This window comes from Cherax quadricarinatus, chromosome 89, assembly GCF_038502225.1.
Source record: "Cherax quadricarinatus isolate ZL_2023a chromosome 89, ASM3850222v1, whole genome shotgun sequence".
Taxonomy (NCBI): domain Eukaryota; kingdom Metazoa; phylum Arthropoda; class Malacostraca; order Decapoda; family Parastacidae; genus Cherax; species Cherax quadricarinatus.
The window spans coordinates 3,147,898-3,165,976 of record NC_091380.1 but is presented as its reverse complement, the minus strand read 5'-3'; the positions used below and the strand labels follow the sequence as shown (position 1 = coordinate 3,165,976).

Sequence of the window (18,079 nt, the reverse complement as noted above, 5' to 3'; positions counted from 1 at the left end):
AGCATGGAGAAGAGTTCAGCTCCATGGTCTGGAACAAGGTGGTCAGTCCCTCAGCCTGGAGAAGAGTTCAGCTCCATGGTCTGGAACAAGGTGGTCAGTCCCTCAGCCTGGAGAAGAGTTCAGCTCCATGGTCTGGAACAAGGTGGTCAGTCCCTCAGCCTGGAAGAGTTCAGCTCCATGGTCTGGAACAAGGTGGTCAGTCCCTCAGCCTGGAGAAGAGTTCAGCTCCATGGTCTGGAACAAGGTGGTCAGTCCCTCAGCCTGGAGAACAGTTCAGCTCCATAGTCTGGAACAAGGTGGTCAGTCCCTCAGCCTGGAGAAGAGTTCAGCTCCATAGTCTGGAACAAGGTGGTCAGTCCCTCAGCCTGGAGAAGAGTTCAGCTCCATGGTCTGGAACAAGGTGGTCAGTCCCTCAGCCTGGAGAAGAGTTCAGCTCCATAGTCTGGAACAAGGTGGTCAGTCCCTCAGCCTGGAGAAGAGTTCAGCTCCATAGTCTGGAACAAAGTGGTCAGTCCCTCAGCCTGGAGAAGAGTTCAGCTCCATAGTCTGGAACAAGGTGGTCAGTCCTTCAACCTGGAGAAGAGTTCAGCTCCATGGTCTGGAACAATATGAAGTTGAAGCATGAGAACGGAGTCTTAAATACTGTCGAAAATGAGGTGGAAGATCTCCAAGATATAGGGGACGGGATCCGCTAGTGGAAGAAGGCAGCTTCATCTGGATTCCAACCCTTCTCACTCATAACTAGTAGACACGCGGTGAAGACTAGAAGATGTTCACTGTACCAAGATACCGTTGTGCTGCAGTGGCTGACATTACTGCTGAAAATGGTACACTATACCAACAAGTTGAAGATTGACACGTGTGTTATCTCCAACATGTCAGTATGTCATACCATTGTCAACAAAACAGTATTGGATGCAACAAGAGGAGCAGGAAGTGGAGTAGACAGCGGAAATATCAGTGCCAGGAGGTAAATCGCTACGTGAAGTCTCCTCTTCGTTGTTGTCCTTTATACATTACCAGTCTTCTAAATCCTGGAGTATACATGGAGAGGGTTTCGAGGGCCAGCGCCCCCGCGGCCCGGTCTGAGACCAGGCTTTGTGGCAACACTCTCCGTCTTTTAGGCGTCAAATTTACTTTTTGCCACACTGACACACACACACACACATACACACACACACACACACACACACACACACACACACACACACACACACACACACACACACGCACACGCACGCACGCACGCACGCACGCACGCACGCACAAGATCCTGTTGACTTAACAATCAAGACATGTAGGCTGTCTAGGCTGTGGGCGTGGGCGCCGTGGGTGTCGGCATGGGTGCTGTGGGCGTGGTGAGCAGAGGTGAGAAAGAAAGAAGTGGAGAGAAAATAACGAGAAGAAGAATAACGAAGGAAATAATACAGGAGAGTAAAAAGGGAAAGTTAAAAGAAGAGTAATAAGAAAAGTACAGGTTAAGAGGGGGGCAATAAAATGAAGGAATAGAGACAGTAGAAAGAAAGAGGAAGGGAAATATCACATAGTAGTTAATACACGAAAGAAGAGAGTTAAGTGAGAGAATGAAAGACAAGAGGAACAGAGAAATGAGATAAAGAAGGGAGAGGGAAGCAAGGGCAGTAGTGAAGGAGGGAAAGACAGTAGTTTGAGAATAAGAGAGAGAGAGAGAGAGAGAGAGAGAGAGAGAGAGAGAGAGAGAGAGAGAGAGAGAGAGAGAGAGAATAATATAGAAAGGGAGTAAAATATTCATATGGCCCAGAGGTAGGTTATATAAGGTAGTGAAGGAACACTCTGTATAGAGGGAAGGGGAGGTACCTAGTCCATATATAGGAGAAAGGGAGGGAGAGAGAGGTACATAGTCCGTACATAAAGGGAGGAAACAGCTTTGGAATAGGGATGGAAGATCCTGTCTTACAAATTTGCTACAGTTCTGTGACAGTCACAGAGATACAGCAAGACTGACAGGACTGGTGGGACTGGGAGTCACAGGGATACAACATTAACAAGACTGGTCGGACTGACAGTCACAGAGATACAACAAGACTGACAGATCTAGGTGGACTACATCTTGGGCTGTCAGCCAGCATTCGATAGAATACCGGACAAGAGTTTAGTCCAGAAACTACAGTGCTAGTCACGGCATTATGCCCCCCCCCCCACACGTACAAAAACATACACACATATCATGAAAGATTATAATTTATATTTCACACTTATTGTGGTTTTAATACTTGGTGCTGCTTCCTTTACGCTTAATTACGTCCCTCAAACGTGTAGGAAGATTCTCACACAAATTCTTGAGGGTTTGGGGAGGTATATTATTTCATGCCTCATGTAGAGCAGCCTCCAGCTGCAGGATAGAACTGATGTCCTTGCCCAGTAAACTTCGTTTCACTATTGACCAGATGTTCTCAATAGGGTTTAGGTCTGGGGAATTGCCTGGCCAGTCATTAATTAAAGAACCTCACTTCACAGTCCTTCAGCCACTGAACTATAGATTTGGCGGTATGACATGGTGCACCGTCCTGCATAAAAACCGTAGCCGCACACTTGTCAAACACCTCAGGTAAATTGTCACACAACTCCAGGTAATTATACTGGTTCATATACTGGATTTTGGGAAGCACAGTGAATTCACCATATCACCTCATATCAGACATAAACAGAGATATACACCACAGCACCGTATCATCCTTTGCGGATGATACTAGGATCTGCATGAGGCTGTCATCTGCTGAGGACGCGGTTAACCTCCAAGAAGATATAAACAAAGTTTTCCAGTGGGCAACGGTAAACAATATGATGTTCAATGGGGACAAATTCCAACTACTCCGTTATGGAAAACTGGAGGAGATAATAACTAGAACAGAGTATACTACTGACTCCGGCCATACAATAGAGCGGAAAAATAATGTAAGGGACCTGGGAGTAGTAATGTCTGAGGATCTCACTTTCAAGGATCACAACAGTGCCACGATCGCACGTGCAAAGAAAATGATAGGATGGATAATGAGAACTTTCAAAATGAGAGATGCCAAGCCCATGATGATCCTTTTCAAATCACTTGTTCTCTCTAGGCTGGAATACTGCTGTACATTAACATCTCCATACAAAGCAGGTGAAATCGCAGATCTAGAGAGTGTACAGAGATCCTTTACTGCACGTATAAGTTCTGTCAAGCACCTTAACTACTGGGAACGCTTGGAAGCACTTGACTTGTACTCGTTGGAACGCAGGAGGGAGAGATATATCATAATCTACACTTGGAAAATCTTGGAAGGAATGGTCCCAAATCTGCACACAGAAATCACTCCCTACGAAAGTAGAAGACTGGGCAGGCGATGCAAAATGCCGCCAATAAAAAGTAGGGGCGCCATTGGTACACTAAGAGAAAACACCATAAGTGTCCGGGGCCCAAAACTGTTCAACAGCCTCCCATCAAGCATTAGGGGAATTGCCAATAAACCCCTGGCTGCCTTCAAGAGAGAGCTGGACAGATACCTAAAGTCGGTGCCGGATCAGCCGGGCTGTGGCTCGTACGTCGGACTGCGTGCGGCCAGCAGTAACAGCCTAGTTGATCAGGCCCTGATCCATCGGGAGGCCTGGTCGTGGACCGGGCCGCGGGGGCGTTGATCCCCGGAATAACCTCCAGGTAACCTCCAGGTAACCAACACTGAGCACTGAAGCACTCCCAGACTGTGAGCGAGTCGGGGTGTTTGGTGGTCCCACAGGTGTAGCGTAGGTCTAGCGGGTCACTACCACTGGGTCGGTACACATATCCCCTACGGTTACAGGTGACGGTGAAGGTTGCTTCATCACTCCAAAGTACTTCAGACCACTGTTGAGGATTCCAGTGAAGATATTTCTTCGCATAATCCAGCCTACGTTTCTTCTGTGGCTTGGAGAGGATCGGTTACTTAACCTGGCGGTGACTACTGTAGCCCAGTTCTGACACACGTCTGTTAACAGTTCTTACAGACACCTCTGAGAGAAGATGTGGGTTCTTTTCTTTCAGTTCTCTAGCAGTTATCTTAGGCGCACTCTAACTGGTTCTTTAACACAGTTAACGTATGAACAGATGTCTTCTTCGAGGGGCTAGGCCAGGCGAGGTTTGGCAGACAGTAACTCAACACCGCCACTAGCCTTGAAACGCTGTACCCAGTTTCTCACTGAACGCTTACACACACCAACGTTCTCCACTATTTTTTATGTCTGTTGCCCAGCTTTATAAAGCCCTATGATTTGAGCTATAGTTTCAGGTGTTAAAGACTTCCTTTTACCCACAATCAAATATGTGTAGCCCCAAAACCAAAGAGAACACCGGTCATAAGATGGGGCGGATGAGAGACAATAGTGCAACACTTCCTCTCACCATGGCAGCCATGTGAACACTGAGGAGTCACTGTGGAGTGTAGCGGCAGGCCGTAACGTCATGCTAACGGCTGCTACCCGGCATAATGCACTGATGAAAAAAGACCTTCCTGTATAGTAGGCCTTTGATTTTCATCACGACGTTATGCCAGGGTGCTCACCTGGTATAATGCCGTGACTAGCACTGTAGAGAAAGGAGACAGCATTAAAAATCAGAGTACTGTAGTGAGTCAGGCAGAACCTGAATGACACAAGTCAGAGAGTAAGAGTAAGGATGAGACGTCAGAATGGCAGAGAGTAACAAGTGGGGTTCCTCAAGGATCAGTGTTAGGACCGTTACTGTGTGAACGACCTACCAGAGGGAACTAGTCCTGTGTGTTGATGTTTGCCCATGATGCACAAATATTTGTTAATATTAATATAACTGTGTATGGGAATTGTGGTTGTGTGTACCTGTGCAAGAAGCCACAGATGTGAATTGAAGATGTGGAGATGGAAGGAGGGTAGAACTGGTTTTTTTTTCCTTGACTAGAGTGGTTGATTGTGCTGAAGGAGGAATTAAGAGAGTGGTGGAACCAGTGGAAAGTTGAGTAATTGTGTGTTGGGGTATTGAAGACGACATGGGGCAGGGAGAGAGAGGACCTAGTAGCAATCAGCGAAGAGGCGGGGCCAGGAGCTGTGAATCGACCCCTGCAACCACAAATAGGTGAGTACACACACACACACACACACACACACACACACACACACACACACACACACACACACACACACACAGGGATGTTGGGAAGTGTTTCTTAAGTCATAGAGTTGTCAGGAAGTGGAACAATCTGGAGAGTGATGTAGCAGAGGCAGGATCCATACATAGCTTTAAGAAGAGGTATGATAAAGCTCATGGAGCAGGGAGAGAGTGGACTGAGTAGCGACCATTGAAGAGGCGGGGCCAGGAGCTATGACCCGACCTCTGCAGCCACAATAGGTGAGTGCACACACACACACACACACACACGGGCATGCCATGTGTACACCAGGAACACATACATGGGCACAGGGAGTGGGGCAGTGTTGCCAGATACCACCAAGGTCATACCCACCTCTCAGTGTATAATACCACAACACACATACACACACACACACACACACATTTCACATACCCTGGTTTAGCTCTTAAAACATTGTTTACGTCAGCTTACGGGGGAATATTGACCTTAATGACGTTATTGCCGTTGTAAAACATTAGATATAAGGAAAATAAGTAGCCAAGGTCACCTAAGACAGTGTTGCCAGCGGGAGAGCATTCCATTCTCCTTTAACATTTCTTGTAGAATCGCATCGTCTTAAGACAAAAACAAGACGTTTTCTTTAATTAGGAGATTTCTTTCTTCAGTGTTTTGTTGTTTGTTTGTTTGTTGTTTGTGTGTGTTTGTTTTGGTGTATTTTATGTGTGTTTTTTGTGTGTTCGTGTGTATGTTTGTTTGTGTTTTGTGTACCTATTTGTGGTTGCAGGGGCCGATTCATAGCTCCTGGCCCCGCCTCTTCACTGGTCGCTACTAGGTCCATTCTCTCCCTGCTCCTTGAGCCTTATCATACCTCTTCTTAAAGCTGTGTATGGATCCTGCCTCCACTACATCACTCTCCAGATTATTCCACTTACTGACAACTCAGTGACTGAAGAAATACTTCCTAACATCCCTTAACTCATCTGAGTTTTCAACTCCCATTTGTGATACCTTGTTCCTGTGTCCCATCTCTGGAACATCCTGTCCCCATCCACCTCGTCAATTCCTCGGAGTATTCTGTACGTCCTTATCATGTCCCACCAATCCCTCTTGTCCTCCAGTGTCGTTAAGTTGATATTCCTTAACCTCTCCTCGTAGGATATGCCTTAGCTCGGGACTAATCTTGTCGTAAACTTTTGCACTTTCTCAAATTTCTTGACGTGTTTGACCAAGTGAGGGTTCCATAATGGTGCTGCATACTCCAATATGGGTCTGACATCACGGTGTATAGTGTCGTGAATGTCTCCTTGCTTAGATGTCGAAATGATATTCTTAGGTTTGCCAGGCGTCCATATGCTGCAGCAGTTATTTGGTTGATGTGCGCCTCAGGAGATGTGCTCGGTAAGATGCTCACCCCAGCAACCTTATCCTCGAGTGAGTTTTGCAGACCAGGCTAACAACAGTGCTACCTGGTGGTGAAGACCAGGTTAACAACAGTGCTACCTGGTGGTGAAGACCAGGTTAACAACAGTACTACCTGGTGGTGAAGACCAGGTTAACAACAGTACTACCTGGTGGTGAAGACCAGGTTAACAACAGTGCTACCTGGTGGTGAAGACCAGGTTAACAACAGTGCTACCTGGTGGTGAAGACCAGGTTAACAACAGTACTACCTGGTGGTGAAGACCAGGTTAACAACAGTGCTACCTGGTGGTGAAGACCAGGTTAACAACAGTGCTACCTGGTGGTGAAGACCAGGTTAACAACAGTGCTACCTGGTGGTGAAGACCAGGTTAACAACAGTACTACCTGGTGGTGAAGACCAGGTTAACAACAGTGCTACCTGGTGGTGAAGACCAGGTTAACAACAGTGCTACCTGGTGGTGAAGACCAGGTTAACAACAGTGCTACCTGGTGGTGAAGACCAGGTTAACAACAGTGCTACCTGGTGGTGAAGACCAGGTTAACAACAGTGCTACCTGGTGGTGAAGACCAGGTTAACAACAGTGCTACCTGGTGGTGAAGACCAGGTTAACAACAGTGCTACCTGGTGGTGAAGACCAGGTTAACAACAGTGCTACCTGGTGGTGAAGACCAGGTTAACAACAGTACTACCTGGTGGTGAAGACCAGGTTAACAACAGTGCTACCTGGTGGTGAAGACCAGGTTAACAACAGTGCTACCTGGTGGTGAAGACCAGGTTAACAACAGTGCCACCTGGTGGTGAAGACCAGGTTAACAACAGTGCTACCTGGTGGTGAAGACCAGGTTAACAACAGTACTACCTGGTGGTGAAGACCAGGTTAACAACAGTACTACCTGGTGGTGAAGACCAGGTTAACAACAATGCTACCTGGTGGTGAAGACCAGGTTAACAACAGTGCTACCTGGTGGTGAAGACCAGGTTAACAACAGTGCTACCTGGTGGTGAAGACCAGGTTAACAACAGTGCTACCTGGTGGTGAAGACCAGGTTAACAACAGTACTACCTGGTGATGAAGACCAGGTTAACAACAGTGCTACCTGGTGGTGAAGACCAGGTTAACAACAGTGCTACCTGGTTAAGCATGTGGTTGACCAGGTAATCAACAGGCTGGATAGCAAGGATTTAAAACGGCAATAAACAGGATAGGAAGGCAAACAGTAGAGCTTACTTGCAATAACTAGGTACTTCTAGGTACCTATTTACTAGACGGAGAGAGAGAGAGAGAGAGAGAGAGAGAGAGAGGGCGTTTTGGCGTGTGTGTGCTTACGTATATGTGGTTTCAGGGGTCGATTCACAGCTCCTGGCCCCGCCTCTTCACTAACCGCTACTGGATCCTCTCTCTCCCTGCTCCATGAGCTTTATCATACATCGTCTTAAAATTATGGATGGTTTCTGCCTCCACTACACCACTTGCCAGACTGTTCCACTGCCTGACTACTCTATGACTGAAGAAATACTAACAAACATCCCTTTGACTCATCTGAGTCTTCAACTTCCAATTGTGACCTCTTGTTTCTGTGTCCCATCTCTGGAACATCTTGTCTTTGTCCACCATGTCAATTCCTCGCAGTATTTTATATGTCATTATCATGTCTCCCCTGGCCCTCCTGTCCTCCAGTATCGTCAAGCCGATTTTCCTGAACCTGTTTTTCGTACGACATTCTCCTTAGCTCCATGAGTAGTCCTGTTGCAAACCTTTGCACTTTCTTTAATTTCTTGACGTGCTTGACTAGGTGTGGGTTTCTAACTGGTGCTGCGTACTCCAGTATGGGCCTAACTTACACGGTGTACATAGTCTTGGAGGATTCCTTGCTAAGGTATCGGAATGCTATTCTTAGGTTTGCCAGGCGCCCGTATGCTGCAGCAGTTATCTAGTTGATGTGCGCCTCAGGAGATGTGCTCGGTATTATACTCACCCCATGAGCGCTTTCCTTGAGTGAGGTTTGCAGTCTTTGGCCACCTAGTCTATACTCTGTCTGCGGTCTTCTTTGCCTTTCCCCAATCTTCATGACTTTGCATTTGGCAGGGTTAAATTCAAGGAGCCAGTTGCTGGACCAGGCTTGTAGCCTGTCCGGGTCTCTTTGTAGTCCTGCCTGATCCTCATTCGATTTAATTTTCCTCATTAATTTCACATAATCTGCAAACAAGGACACTTTTGAGTCTGTCCCTTCCGTCATGTCATTCACATATACCAAAAACAGTATTGGTCCTAGGACTTATCCCCGCGGAACCCCGCTCGTCACAGGCGCCCACTCTGGCACCTCGTCACGTACTATGACTCATTGTTGCCTCCCTGTCAGGTATTCTCTGATTCATTGCAGTGCCTTTCATGTTATGCATGTCTGATCCTTTAGCTTTTGCGCAAAGTTCTTATGAGGAACTGTGTCGAAGGCCTTCTTGCAGTCCAGGAAGATGCAATCTACCCACCACTCTCTCTTGTGTCGTCTGTTACCTTTTCATAAAACTCCAGTTGGTTTGTGACACAGGATTTCCCCTCCCTGAAATCATGCTGGTTGTCGTTTATGAGCTTGTTCCATTCTAAGTGCTCCACCACTCTCCTCCTGATAATCTTTTCTATGATTTTACATACTTTACACGTCAGTGACACTTGTCTGTAGTTTAATGCCTCGTGTCTGTCTCTTTTCTTAAAAATTGGGACTATATTTGCCACCTTCCATACCTCAGGTAGTTACCCAGTTTCAGTGGATGTGTTGAAGATTTTTGTTAGTGGCACACACAGCATCTCTGCTCCCTCTCTAAGGACCCACGGAGAGCTGTTGTCTGGTCCCACTGCCTTTGAGGTATCAAGTTCACTTAGCAGCTTCTTCACCTCCTCCTCGGTTGTGTATTTCATCCAGCACTTGTTGGTGTACCTCCCTATTCTGACTTTCTGGAGTCCTTCCTGTCTCTACTGTGAATACTTAAGTTTATTCAGGTATACACAAATACAGTTACATAGATTATCATACATAGCAGCATATGTGTAGAGAACCTGGGATAACCCAAAAAAGTCAGAGTGACTTATTTCCATTGGGGTCCTTTAAATCTCATGTTGAGCTCTGCACGTACATCTTGGTCGTTTCTTGTGAACTTCCCACCTTCCTTCTTCAGCCTGATTACCTGGTCCTTAACTGTTGCCTCCTAATGTGGGTTTACAACAATTTCGGGTCAGACGTGATTTACGATTCTATGTCATTTTCGTACTGTCGCTGGGCCTCCCTCCTTATCTGTGCATACTCGTTCCTGGTTCTTCGACTAATCTCTTTATTTTCCTGGGTCCTTTGTCTTCTGTACTTTTTCCATTCTCTAGTGCGACTAAATTTTGCCTCCCTATGTGTGTGTGTGTGTACTCACCTAGTTGTGGTTGCATAGGTCAAGTCATAGTGTGTGTGTGTTTTCATTTGTCAAAAGCACTTGGCAGTAGACACTTGACCTATTTTGTATATATTTATGTGTGTGTGCACTTACCTAATTGCATCTCCTTAGTTCGAATCACAGCACTTCACTCAAATTCCTTCACTACTAGCAGCCTACTTTCCAAATGCCACTTCTAGACCTATCGTACCTGCACGTGAAGCTGTGTGTACCTGACATTGCTACCCCAGGGACAAAGCTCAAACTCCTGGCCCCAAAAGTGGCTTAGTGCTTTCTTTAGATTTAAAATATTCTTTCTTTCAGATGTGATTGATGGTATGGGAGCATCGCATGAAGGCACAGTTCCTATAGTGGCTGACAACACATCACCTGAGAAAGGCATGACGACTCTAGAGAGGGTAAGTACACGAATATTGTGGGTGATTAAGATACATGTGCAACAGTTGCGTACAGCAGGGTCCCACTTATACAGCAGATTAGGTTCCAGGCTACTGTTGGGTCCCACTTATACAACAGGTTAGGTTCCTTGCTACTGTAGGGCCCCACTTACACAGCAGGTTAGGTTCTGGGCTACTGTAGGGCCTCTCTTATAAAGCAGGTTAGGTTCTGGGCTACTTTAGAACCCTTCTTATACAGAAGGTTAGGTTCTGGGCTTCTGTAGGGCCCTGCTTATACAGCAGGTTAGGGTCTGGGCTGCTGTAGGGCCCCTCTTATACAGCAGGTTAGGTTGTGGGCTACTGTAGGGTCCTGCTTGTACAACAGGTTAGGTTCCGGGTTACTGTAGGGCCCTGCTTATACACCAGGTTAGGTTCTGGGCTACTGTAGGGCCCTGCTTATACAGCAGGTTAGGTTCTGGGCTACTGTAGGGCCCTGCTTATACAGCAGATTAGGTTCTGGGCTACTGTAGGGCCCTGCTTATACAGCAGGTTAGGTTCCAGGCTACTGTAGGGCCCCACTTATACAGCAGGTTAGGTTGTGGGCTAATGTAGGGCCCTTCTTATACAACAGGTTAGGCTCTGGGCTACTGTAGGGCCCCACTTATACAGCAGGTTAGGTTCTGGGCTACTGTAGGGGCCTGCTTATACAGCAGGTTAGGTTTTGGGCTACTGTAGGACTCTGCTTATACAGCAGGTTAAATTTTGGGCTACTGTAGGACCCTGCTTATACAGCAGGTTAGGTTCTGGGTTCTGTAGGGCCCTGCTTATACAGCAGGTTAGAGTCTGGGCTGCTGTAGGGCCCCTCTTATACAGCAGGTTAGGTTGTGGGCTACTGTAGGGTCCTGCTTATACAACAGGTTAGGTTCCGGGTTACTGTAGGACCCTGCCTATACAGAAAGTTAGGTTCTGGGCTTCTGTAGGGCCCTGCTTATACAGCAGGTTAGGGTCTGGGCTGCTGTAGGGCCCCTCTTATACAGAAGGTTAGGTTGTGGGCTACTGTAGGGTCCTGCTTATACAACAGGTTAGGCTCCGGGGTACTGTAGGACCCTGCTTATACAGCAGGTTAGGTTCTGGGCTACTGTAGGGCCCTTCTTATACAGCAGGTTAGGTTCTGGGCTACTGTAGGGCCCTGCTTATACAGCAGGTTAGGTTCTGGGCTACTGTAGGGCCCTGCTTATACAGAAGGTTAGGTTCTGGGCTACTGTAGGGCCCTGCTTATACAGCAGGTTAGGTTCTGGGCTACTGTAGGGCCCTGCTTATACAGCAGGTTAGGTTCCAGGCTACTGTAGGGCCCCTCTTATACAGCAGGTTAGGTTTTGGGCTACTGCAGGGCCCTTCTTATACAACAGGTTAGGCTCTGGGCTACTGTAGGGCCCAGCTTATACAGTAGGTTAGGTTCTGGGCTACTGTAGGGCCCCACTTATACAGCAGGTTAGGTTCTGGGCTACTGTAGGGCCCCACTTATACAGCAGGTTAAGTTGTGGGCTACTGTAGGGCCCCACGTATACAGCAGGTTAGGTTCTGGGCTACTGTAGGGCCCCACTTATACAGTAGGTTAGGTTCTGGGCTACTGTAGGGCCCCACTTATACAGCAGGTTAGGTTCTGGGCTACTGTAGGGCCCCACTTATACAGCTGGTTAGGTTCTGGGCTACTGTAGGGCCCCACTTATACAGTAGGTTAGGTTCTGGGCTACTGTAGGGCCCCACTTATACAGCAGGTTAGGTTCTGGGCTACTGTAGGGCCCCACTTATACAGCAGGTTAGGTTCTGGGCTACTGTAGGTCCCCACTTATACAGCAGGTTAGGTTCTGGGCTACTGTAGGGCCCCACTTATACAGCAGGTTAGGTTGTGGGCTACTGTAGGGCCCCACTTATACAGCAGGTTAGGTTCTGGGCTACTGTAGGGCCCCACTTATACAGCAGGTTAGGTTCTGGGCTACTGTAGGGCCCCACTTATACAGCAGGTTAGGTTCTGGGCTACTGTAGGGCCCCACTTATACAGAAGGTTAGGTTCTGGGCTACTGTAGGGCCCCACTTATACAGCAGGTTAGGTTCTGGGCTACTGTAGGGCCCCACTTATACAGCAGGTTAGGTTCTGGGCTACTGTAGGGCCCCACTTATACAGCAGGTTAGGTTTTGGGCTACTGTAGGGCTCCACTTATAGAGCAGGTTAGGTTCTGGGCTACTGTAGGGCCCCACTTATACAGCAGGTTAGGTTCTGGGCTACTGTAGGGCCCCACTTATACAGCAGGTTAGGTTCTGGGCTACTGTAGGGCCCCACTTATACAGCAGGTTAGGTTCTGGGCTACTGTAGGGCCCCACTTATACAGCAGGTTAGGTTCTGGGCTACTGTAGCGCCCCACTTATACAGCAGGTTAGGTTCTGGGCTACTGTAGGGCCCCACTTATACAGCAGCTTAGGTTCTGGGCTACTGTAGGGCCTCACTTATACAGCAGGTTAGGCTCTGGGCTACTGTAGGGCCCCACTTATACAGCAGGTTAGGTTCTGGGCTACTGTAGGGCCTCACTTATACAGCAGGTTAGGTTCTGGGCTACTGTAGGGCCTCACTTATACAGCAGGTTAGGTTCTGGGCTACTGTAGGGCCTCACTTATACAGCAGGTTATGTTCTGGGCTACAGTAGGGCCCCAATTATACAGCAGGTTAGGTTCTGGGCTACTGTAGGGCCCCACTTATACAGCAGGTTAGGTTCTGGGCTACTGTAGGGCCCCACTTATACAGCAGGTTAGGTTCTGGGCTACTGTAGGGCCTCACGTATACAGCAGGTTAGGTTCTGGGCTACTGTAGGCCCTCACTTATACAGCAGGTTAGGTTCTGGGCTACTGTAGGGCCCCACTTATACAGCAGGTTAGGTTCTGGGCTACTGTAGGGCCCCACTTATACAGCAGGTTAGGTTCTGGGCTACTGTAGGGCCCCACTTATACAGCAGGTTAGGTTCTGGGCTACTGTACGCCCCACTTATACAGCAGGTTAGGTTCTGGGCTACTGTAGGGCCCCACTTATACAGCAGGTTAGGTTCTGGGCTACTGTAGGCCCCCACTTATACAGCAGGTTAGGTTCTGGGCTACTGTAGGGCCTCACTTATACAGCAGGTTAGGTTCTGGGCTACTGTAGGGCCTCACTTATACAGCAGGTTAGGTTCTGGGCTACTGTAGGGCCTCACTTATACAGCAGGTTAGGTTCTGGGCTACTGTAGGGCCTCACTTATACAGCAGGTTAGGTTCTGGGCTACTGTAGGGCCCCACTTATACAGCAGGTTAGGTTCTGGGCTACTGTAGGGCCCCACTTATACAGCAGGTTAGGTTCTGGGCTACTGTAGGCCCCCACTTATACAGCAGGTTAGGTTCTGGGCTACTGTAGGGCCCCACTTATACAGCAGGTTAGGTTCTGGGCTACTGTAGGGCCTCACTTATACAGCAGGTTAGGTTCTGGGCTACTGTAGGGCCCCACTTATACAGCAGGTTAGGTTCTGGGCTACTGTAGGGCCCCACTTATACAGCAGGTTAGGTTCTGGGCTACTGTAGGGCCCCACTTATACAGCAGGTTAGGTTCTGGGCTACTGTAGGGCCCCACTTATACAGCAGGTTAGGTTCTGGGCTACTGTAGGGCCTCACTTATAGAGCAGGTTAGGTTCTGGGCTACTGTAGGGCCCCACTTATACAGCAGGTTAGGTTCTGGGCTACTGTAGGGCCCCACTTATACAGCAGGTTAGGTTCTGGGCTACTGTAGGGCCCCACTTATACAGCAGGTTAGGTTCTGGGCTACTGTAGGGCCTCACTTATACAGCAGGTTAGGTTCTGGGCTACTGTAGGGCCCCACTTATACAGCAGGTTAGGTTCTGGGCTACTGTAGGGCTCCACTTATACAGCAGGTTAGGTTCTGGGCTACTGTAGGGCCCCACTTATACAGCAGGTTAGGTTCTGGGCTACTGTAGGGCCCCACTTATACAGCAGGTTAGGTTCTGGGCTACTGTAGGGCCCCACTTATACAGCAGGTTAGGTTCTGGGCTACTGTAGGGCCCCACTTATACAGCAGGTTAGGTTCTGGGCTACTGTAGGGCCCCACTTATACAGCAGGTTAGGTTCTGGGCTACTGTAGGGCCCCACTTATACAGCAGGTTAGGTTCTGGGCTACTGTAGGGCCCCACTTATACAGCAGGTTAGGTTCTGGGCTACTGTAGGGCCCCACTTATACAGCAGGTTAGGTTCTGGGCTACTGTAGGGCCCCACTTATACAGCAGGTTAGGTTCTGGGCTACTATAGGGCCCCACTTATACAGCAGGTTAGGTTCTGGGCTACTGTAGGGCCCCACTTATACAGCAGGTTAGGTTCTGGGCTACTGTAGGGCCCCACTTATACAGCAGGTTAGGTTCTGGGCTACTGTAGGGCCCCACTTATACAGCAGGTTAGGTTCTGGGCTACTGTAGGGCCCCACTTATACAGCAGGTTAGGTTCTGGGCTACTGTAGGGCCCCACTTATACAGCAGGTTAGGTTCTGGGCTACTGTAGGGCCCCACTTATACAGCAGGTTAGGTTCTGGGCTACTGTAGGGCCCCACTTTTACAGCAGGTTAGGTTCTGGGCTACTGTAGGGCCCCACTTATACAGCAGGTTAGGTTCTGGGCTACTGTAGGGCCCCACTTATACAGCAGGTTAGGTTCTGGGCTACTGTAGGGCTCCACTTATACAGCAGGTTAGGTTCTGGGCTACTGTAGGGCCCCACTTATACAGCAGGTTAGGTTCTGGGCTACTGTAGGGCCCCACTTATACAGCAGGTTAGGTTCTGGGCTACTGTAGGGCCCCACTTATACAGCAGGTTAGGTTCTGGGCTACTGTAGGGCTCCACTTATACAGCAGGTTAGGTTCTGGGCTACTGTGGGGCTCCACTTATACAGCAGGTTAGGTTCTGGGCTACTGTAGGGCCTCACTTATACAGCAGGTTAGGTTCTGGGCTACTGTAGGGCTCCACTTATACAGCAGGTTAGGTTCTGGGATACTGTAGGGCCCCACTTATACAGCAGGTTAGGTTCTGAGCTACTGTAGGGCCTCACTTATACAGCAGGTTAGGTTCTGGGCTACTGTAGGGCCTCACTTATACAGCAGGTTAGGTTCTGGGCTACTGTAGGGCCCCACTTATACAGCAGGTTAGGTTCTGGGCTACTGTAGGGCCCCACTTATACAGCAGGTTAGGTTCTGGGCTACTGTAGGGCCCCACTTATACAGCAGGTTAGGTTCTGGGCTACTGTAGGGCCTCACTTATACAGCAGGTTAGGTTCTGGGCTACTGTAGGGCCCCACTTATACAGCAGGTTAGGTTCTGGGCTACTGTAGGGCCCCACTTATACAGCAGGTTAGGTTCTGGGCTACTGTAGGGCCCCACTTATACAGCAGGTTAGGTTCTGGGCTACTGTAGGGCCCCACTTATACAGCAGGTTAGGTTCTGGGCTACTGTAGGGCCCCACTTATACAGCAGGTTAGGTTCTGGGCTACTGTAGGGCCCCACTTATACAGCAGGTTAGGTTCTGGGCTACTGTAGGGCCCCACTTATACAGCAGGTTAGGTTCTGGGCTACTGTAGGGCCCCACTTATACAGCAGGTTAGGTTCTGGGCTACTGTAGGGCCCCACTTATACAGCAGGTTAGGTTCTGGGCTACTGTAGGGCCCCACTTATACAGCAGGTTAGGTTCTGGGCTACTGTAGGGCCCCACTTATACAGCAGGTTAGGTTCTGGGCTACTGTAGGGCCCCACTTATACAGCAGGTTAGGTTCTGGGCTACTGTAGGGCCCCACTTATACAGCAGGTTAGGTTCTGGGCTACTGTAGGGCCCCACTTATACAGCAGGTTAGGTTCTGGGCTACTGTAGGGCCCCACTTATACAGCAGGTTAGGTTCTGGGCTACTGTAGGGCCCCACTTATACAGCAGGTTAGGTTCTGGGCTACTGTAGGGCCCCACTTATACAGCAGGTTAGGTTCTGGGCTACTGTAGGGCCCCACTTATACAGCAGGTTAAGTTCTGGGCTACTGTAGGGCCTCACTTATACAGCAGGTTAGGTTCTGGGCTACTGTAGGGCCTCACTTATACAGCAGGTTAGGTTCTGGGCTACTGTAGGGCCCCACTTATACAGCAGGTTAGGTTCTGGGCTACTGTAGGGCCCCACTTATACAGCAGGTTAGGTTCTGGGCTACTGTAGGGCCCCACTTATACAGCAGGTTAGGTTCTGGGCTACTGTAGGGCCCCACTTATACAGCAGGTTAGGTTCTGGGCTACTGTAGGGCCCCACTTATACAGCAGGTTAGGTTCTGGGCTACTGTAGGGCCCCACTTATACAGCAGGTTAGGTTCTGGGCTACTGTAGGGCCCCACTTATACAGCAGGTTAGGTTCTGGGCTACTGTAGGGCCCCACTTATACAGCAGGTTAAGTTCTGGGCTACTGTAGGGCCTCACTTATACAGCAGGTTAGGTTCTGGGCTATTGTAGGGCCTCACTTATACAGCAGGTTAGGTTCTGGGCTACTGTAGGGCCCCACTTATACAGCAGGTTAGGTTCTGGGCTACTGTAGGGCCCCACTTATACAGCAGGTTAGGTTCTCGGCTACTGTAGGACCCCACTTATACAGCAGGTTAGGTTCTGGGCTACTGTAGGGCCCCACTTATACAGCAGGTTAGGTTCTGGGCTACTGTAGGGCCCCACTTATACAGCAGGTTAGGTTCTGGGCTACTGTAGGGCCTCACTTATACAGCAGGTTAGGTTCTGGGCTACTGTAGGGCCCCACTTATACAGCAGGTTAGGTTCTGGGCTACTGTAGGGCCCCACGTATACAGCAGGTTAGGTTCTGGGCTACTGTAGGGCCCCACTTATACAGCAGGTTAGGTTCTGGGCTATTGTAGGGCCTCACTTATACAGCAGGTTAGGTTCTGGGCTACTGTAGGGGCCCACCTATACAGCAGGTTAGGTTCTGGGCTACTGTAGGGCCTCACTTATACAGCAGGTTAGGTTCTGGGCTACTGTAGGGGCCCACTTATACAGCAGGTTAGGTTCTGGGCTACTGTAGGGCCTCACTTATACAGCAGGTTAGGTTCTGGGCTACTGTAGGGCCCCACTTATACAGCAGGTTAGGTTCTGGGCTACTGTAGGGCCCCACTTATACAGCAGGTTAGGTTCTGGGCTACTGTAGGGCCTCACTTATACAGCAGGTTAGGTTCTGGGCTACTGTAGGGCCCCACTTATACAGCAGGTTAGGTTCTGGGCTACTGTAGGGCCTCACTTATACAGCAGGTTAGGTTCTGGGCTACTGTAGGGCCCCACTTATACAGCAGGTTAGGTTCTGGGCTACTGTAGGGCCCCACTTATACAGCAGGTTAGGTTCTGGGCTACTGTAGGGCCCCACTTATACAGCAGGTTAGGTTCTGGGCTACTGTAGGGCCTCACTTATACAGCAGGTTAGGTTCTGGGCTACTGTAGGGCCCCACTTATACAGCAGGTTAGGTTCTGGGCTACTGTAGGGCCCCACTTATACAGCAGGTTAGGTTCTGGGCTACTGTAGGGCCCCACTTATACAGCAGGTTAGGTTCTGGGCTATTGTAGGGCCCCACTTATACAGCAGGTTAGGTTCTGGGCTACTGTAGGGCCCCACTTATACAGCAGGTTAGGTT

At 49.1% G+C, this 18,079-nt stretch overlaps 1 protein-coding gene across 3 annotated transcripts in view; it reads left to right on the top strand.

Moving 5' to 3' along the window:
- LOC128697166 (neuroblast differentiation-associated protein AHNAK-like) overlaps positions 1-18,079 on the top strand; it is a 257,567-nt gene that overhangs the window by 189,102 nt on the left and 50,386 nt on the right. For all 3 annotated transcript variants that reach the window (XM_070104071.1, XM_070104072.1, XM_070104073.1), the window contains exon 3: positions 10,276-10,370. In XM_070104071.1, the coding sequence (XP_069960172.1) occupies positions 10,276-10,370 (95 nt within the window). The remainder of the gene's footprint in view (positions 1-10,275; positions 10,371-18,079) is intronic.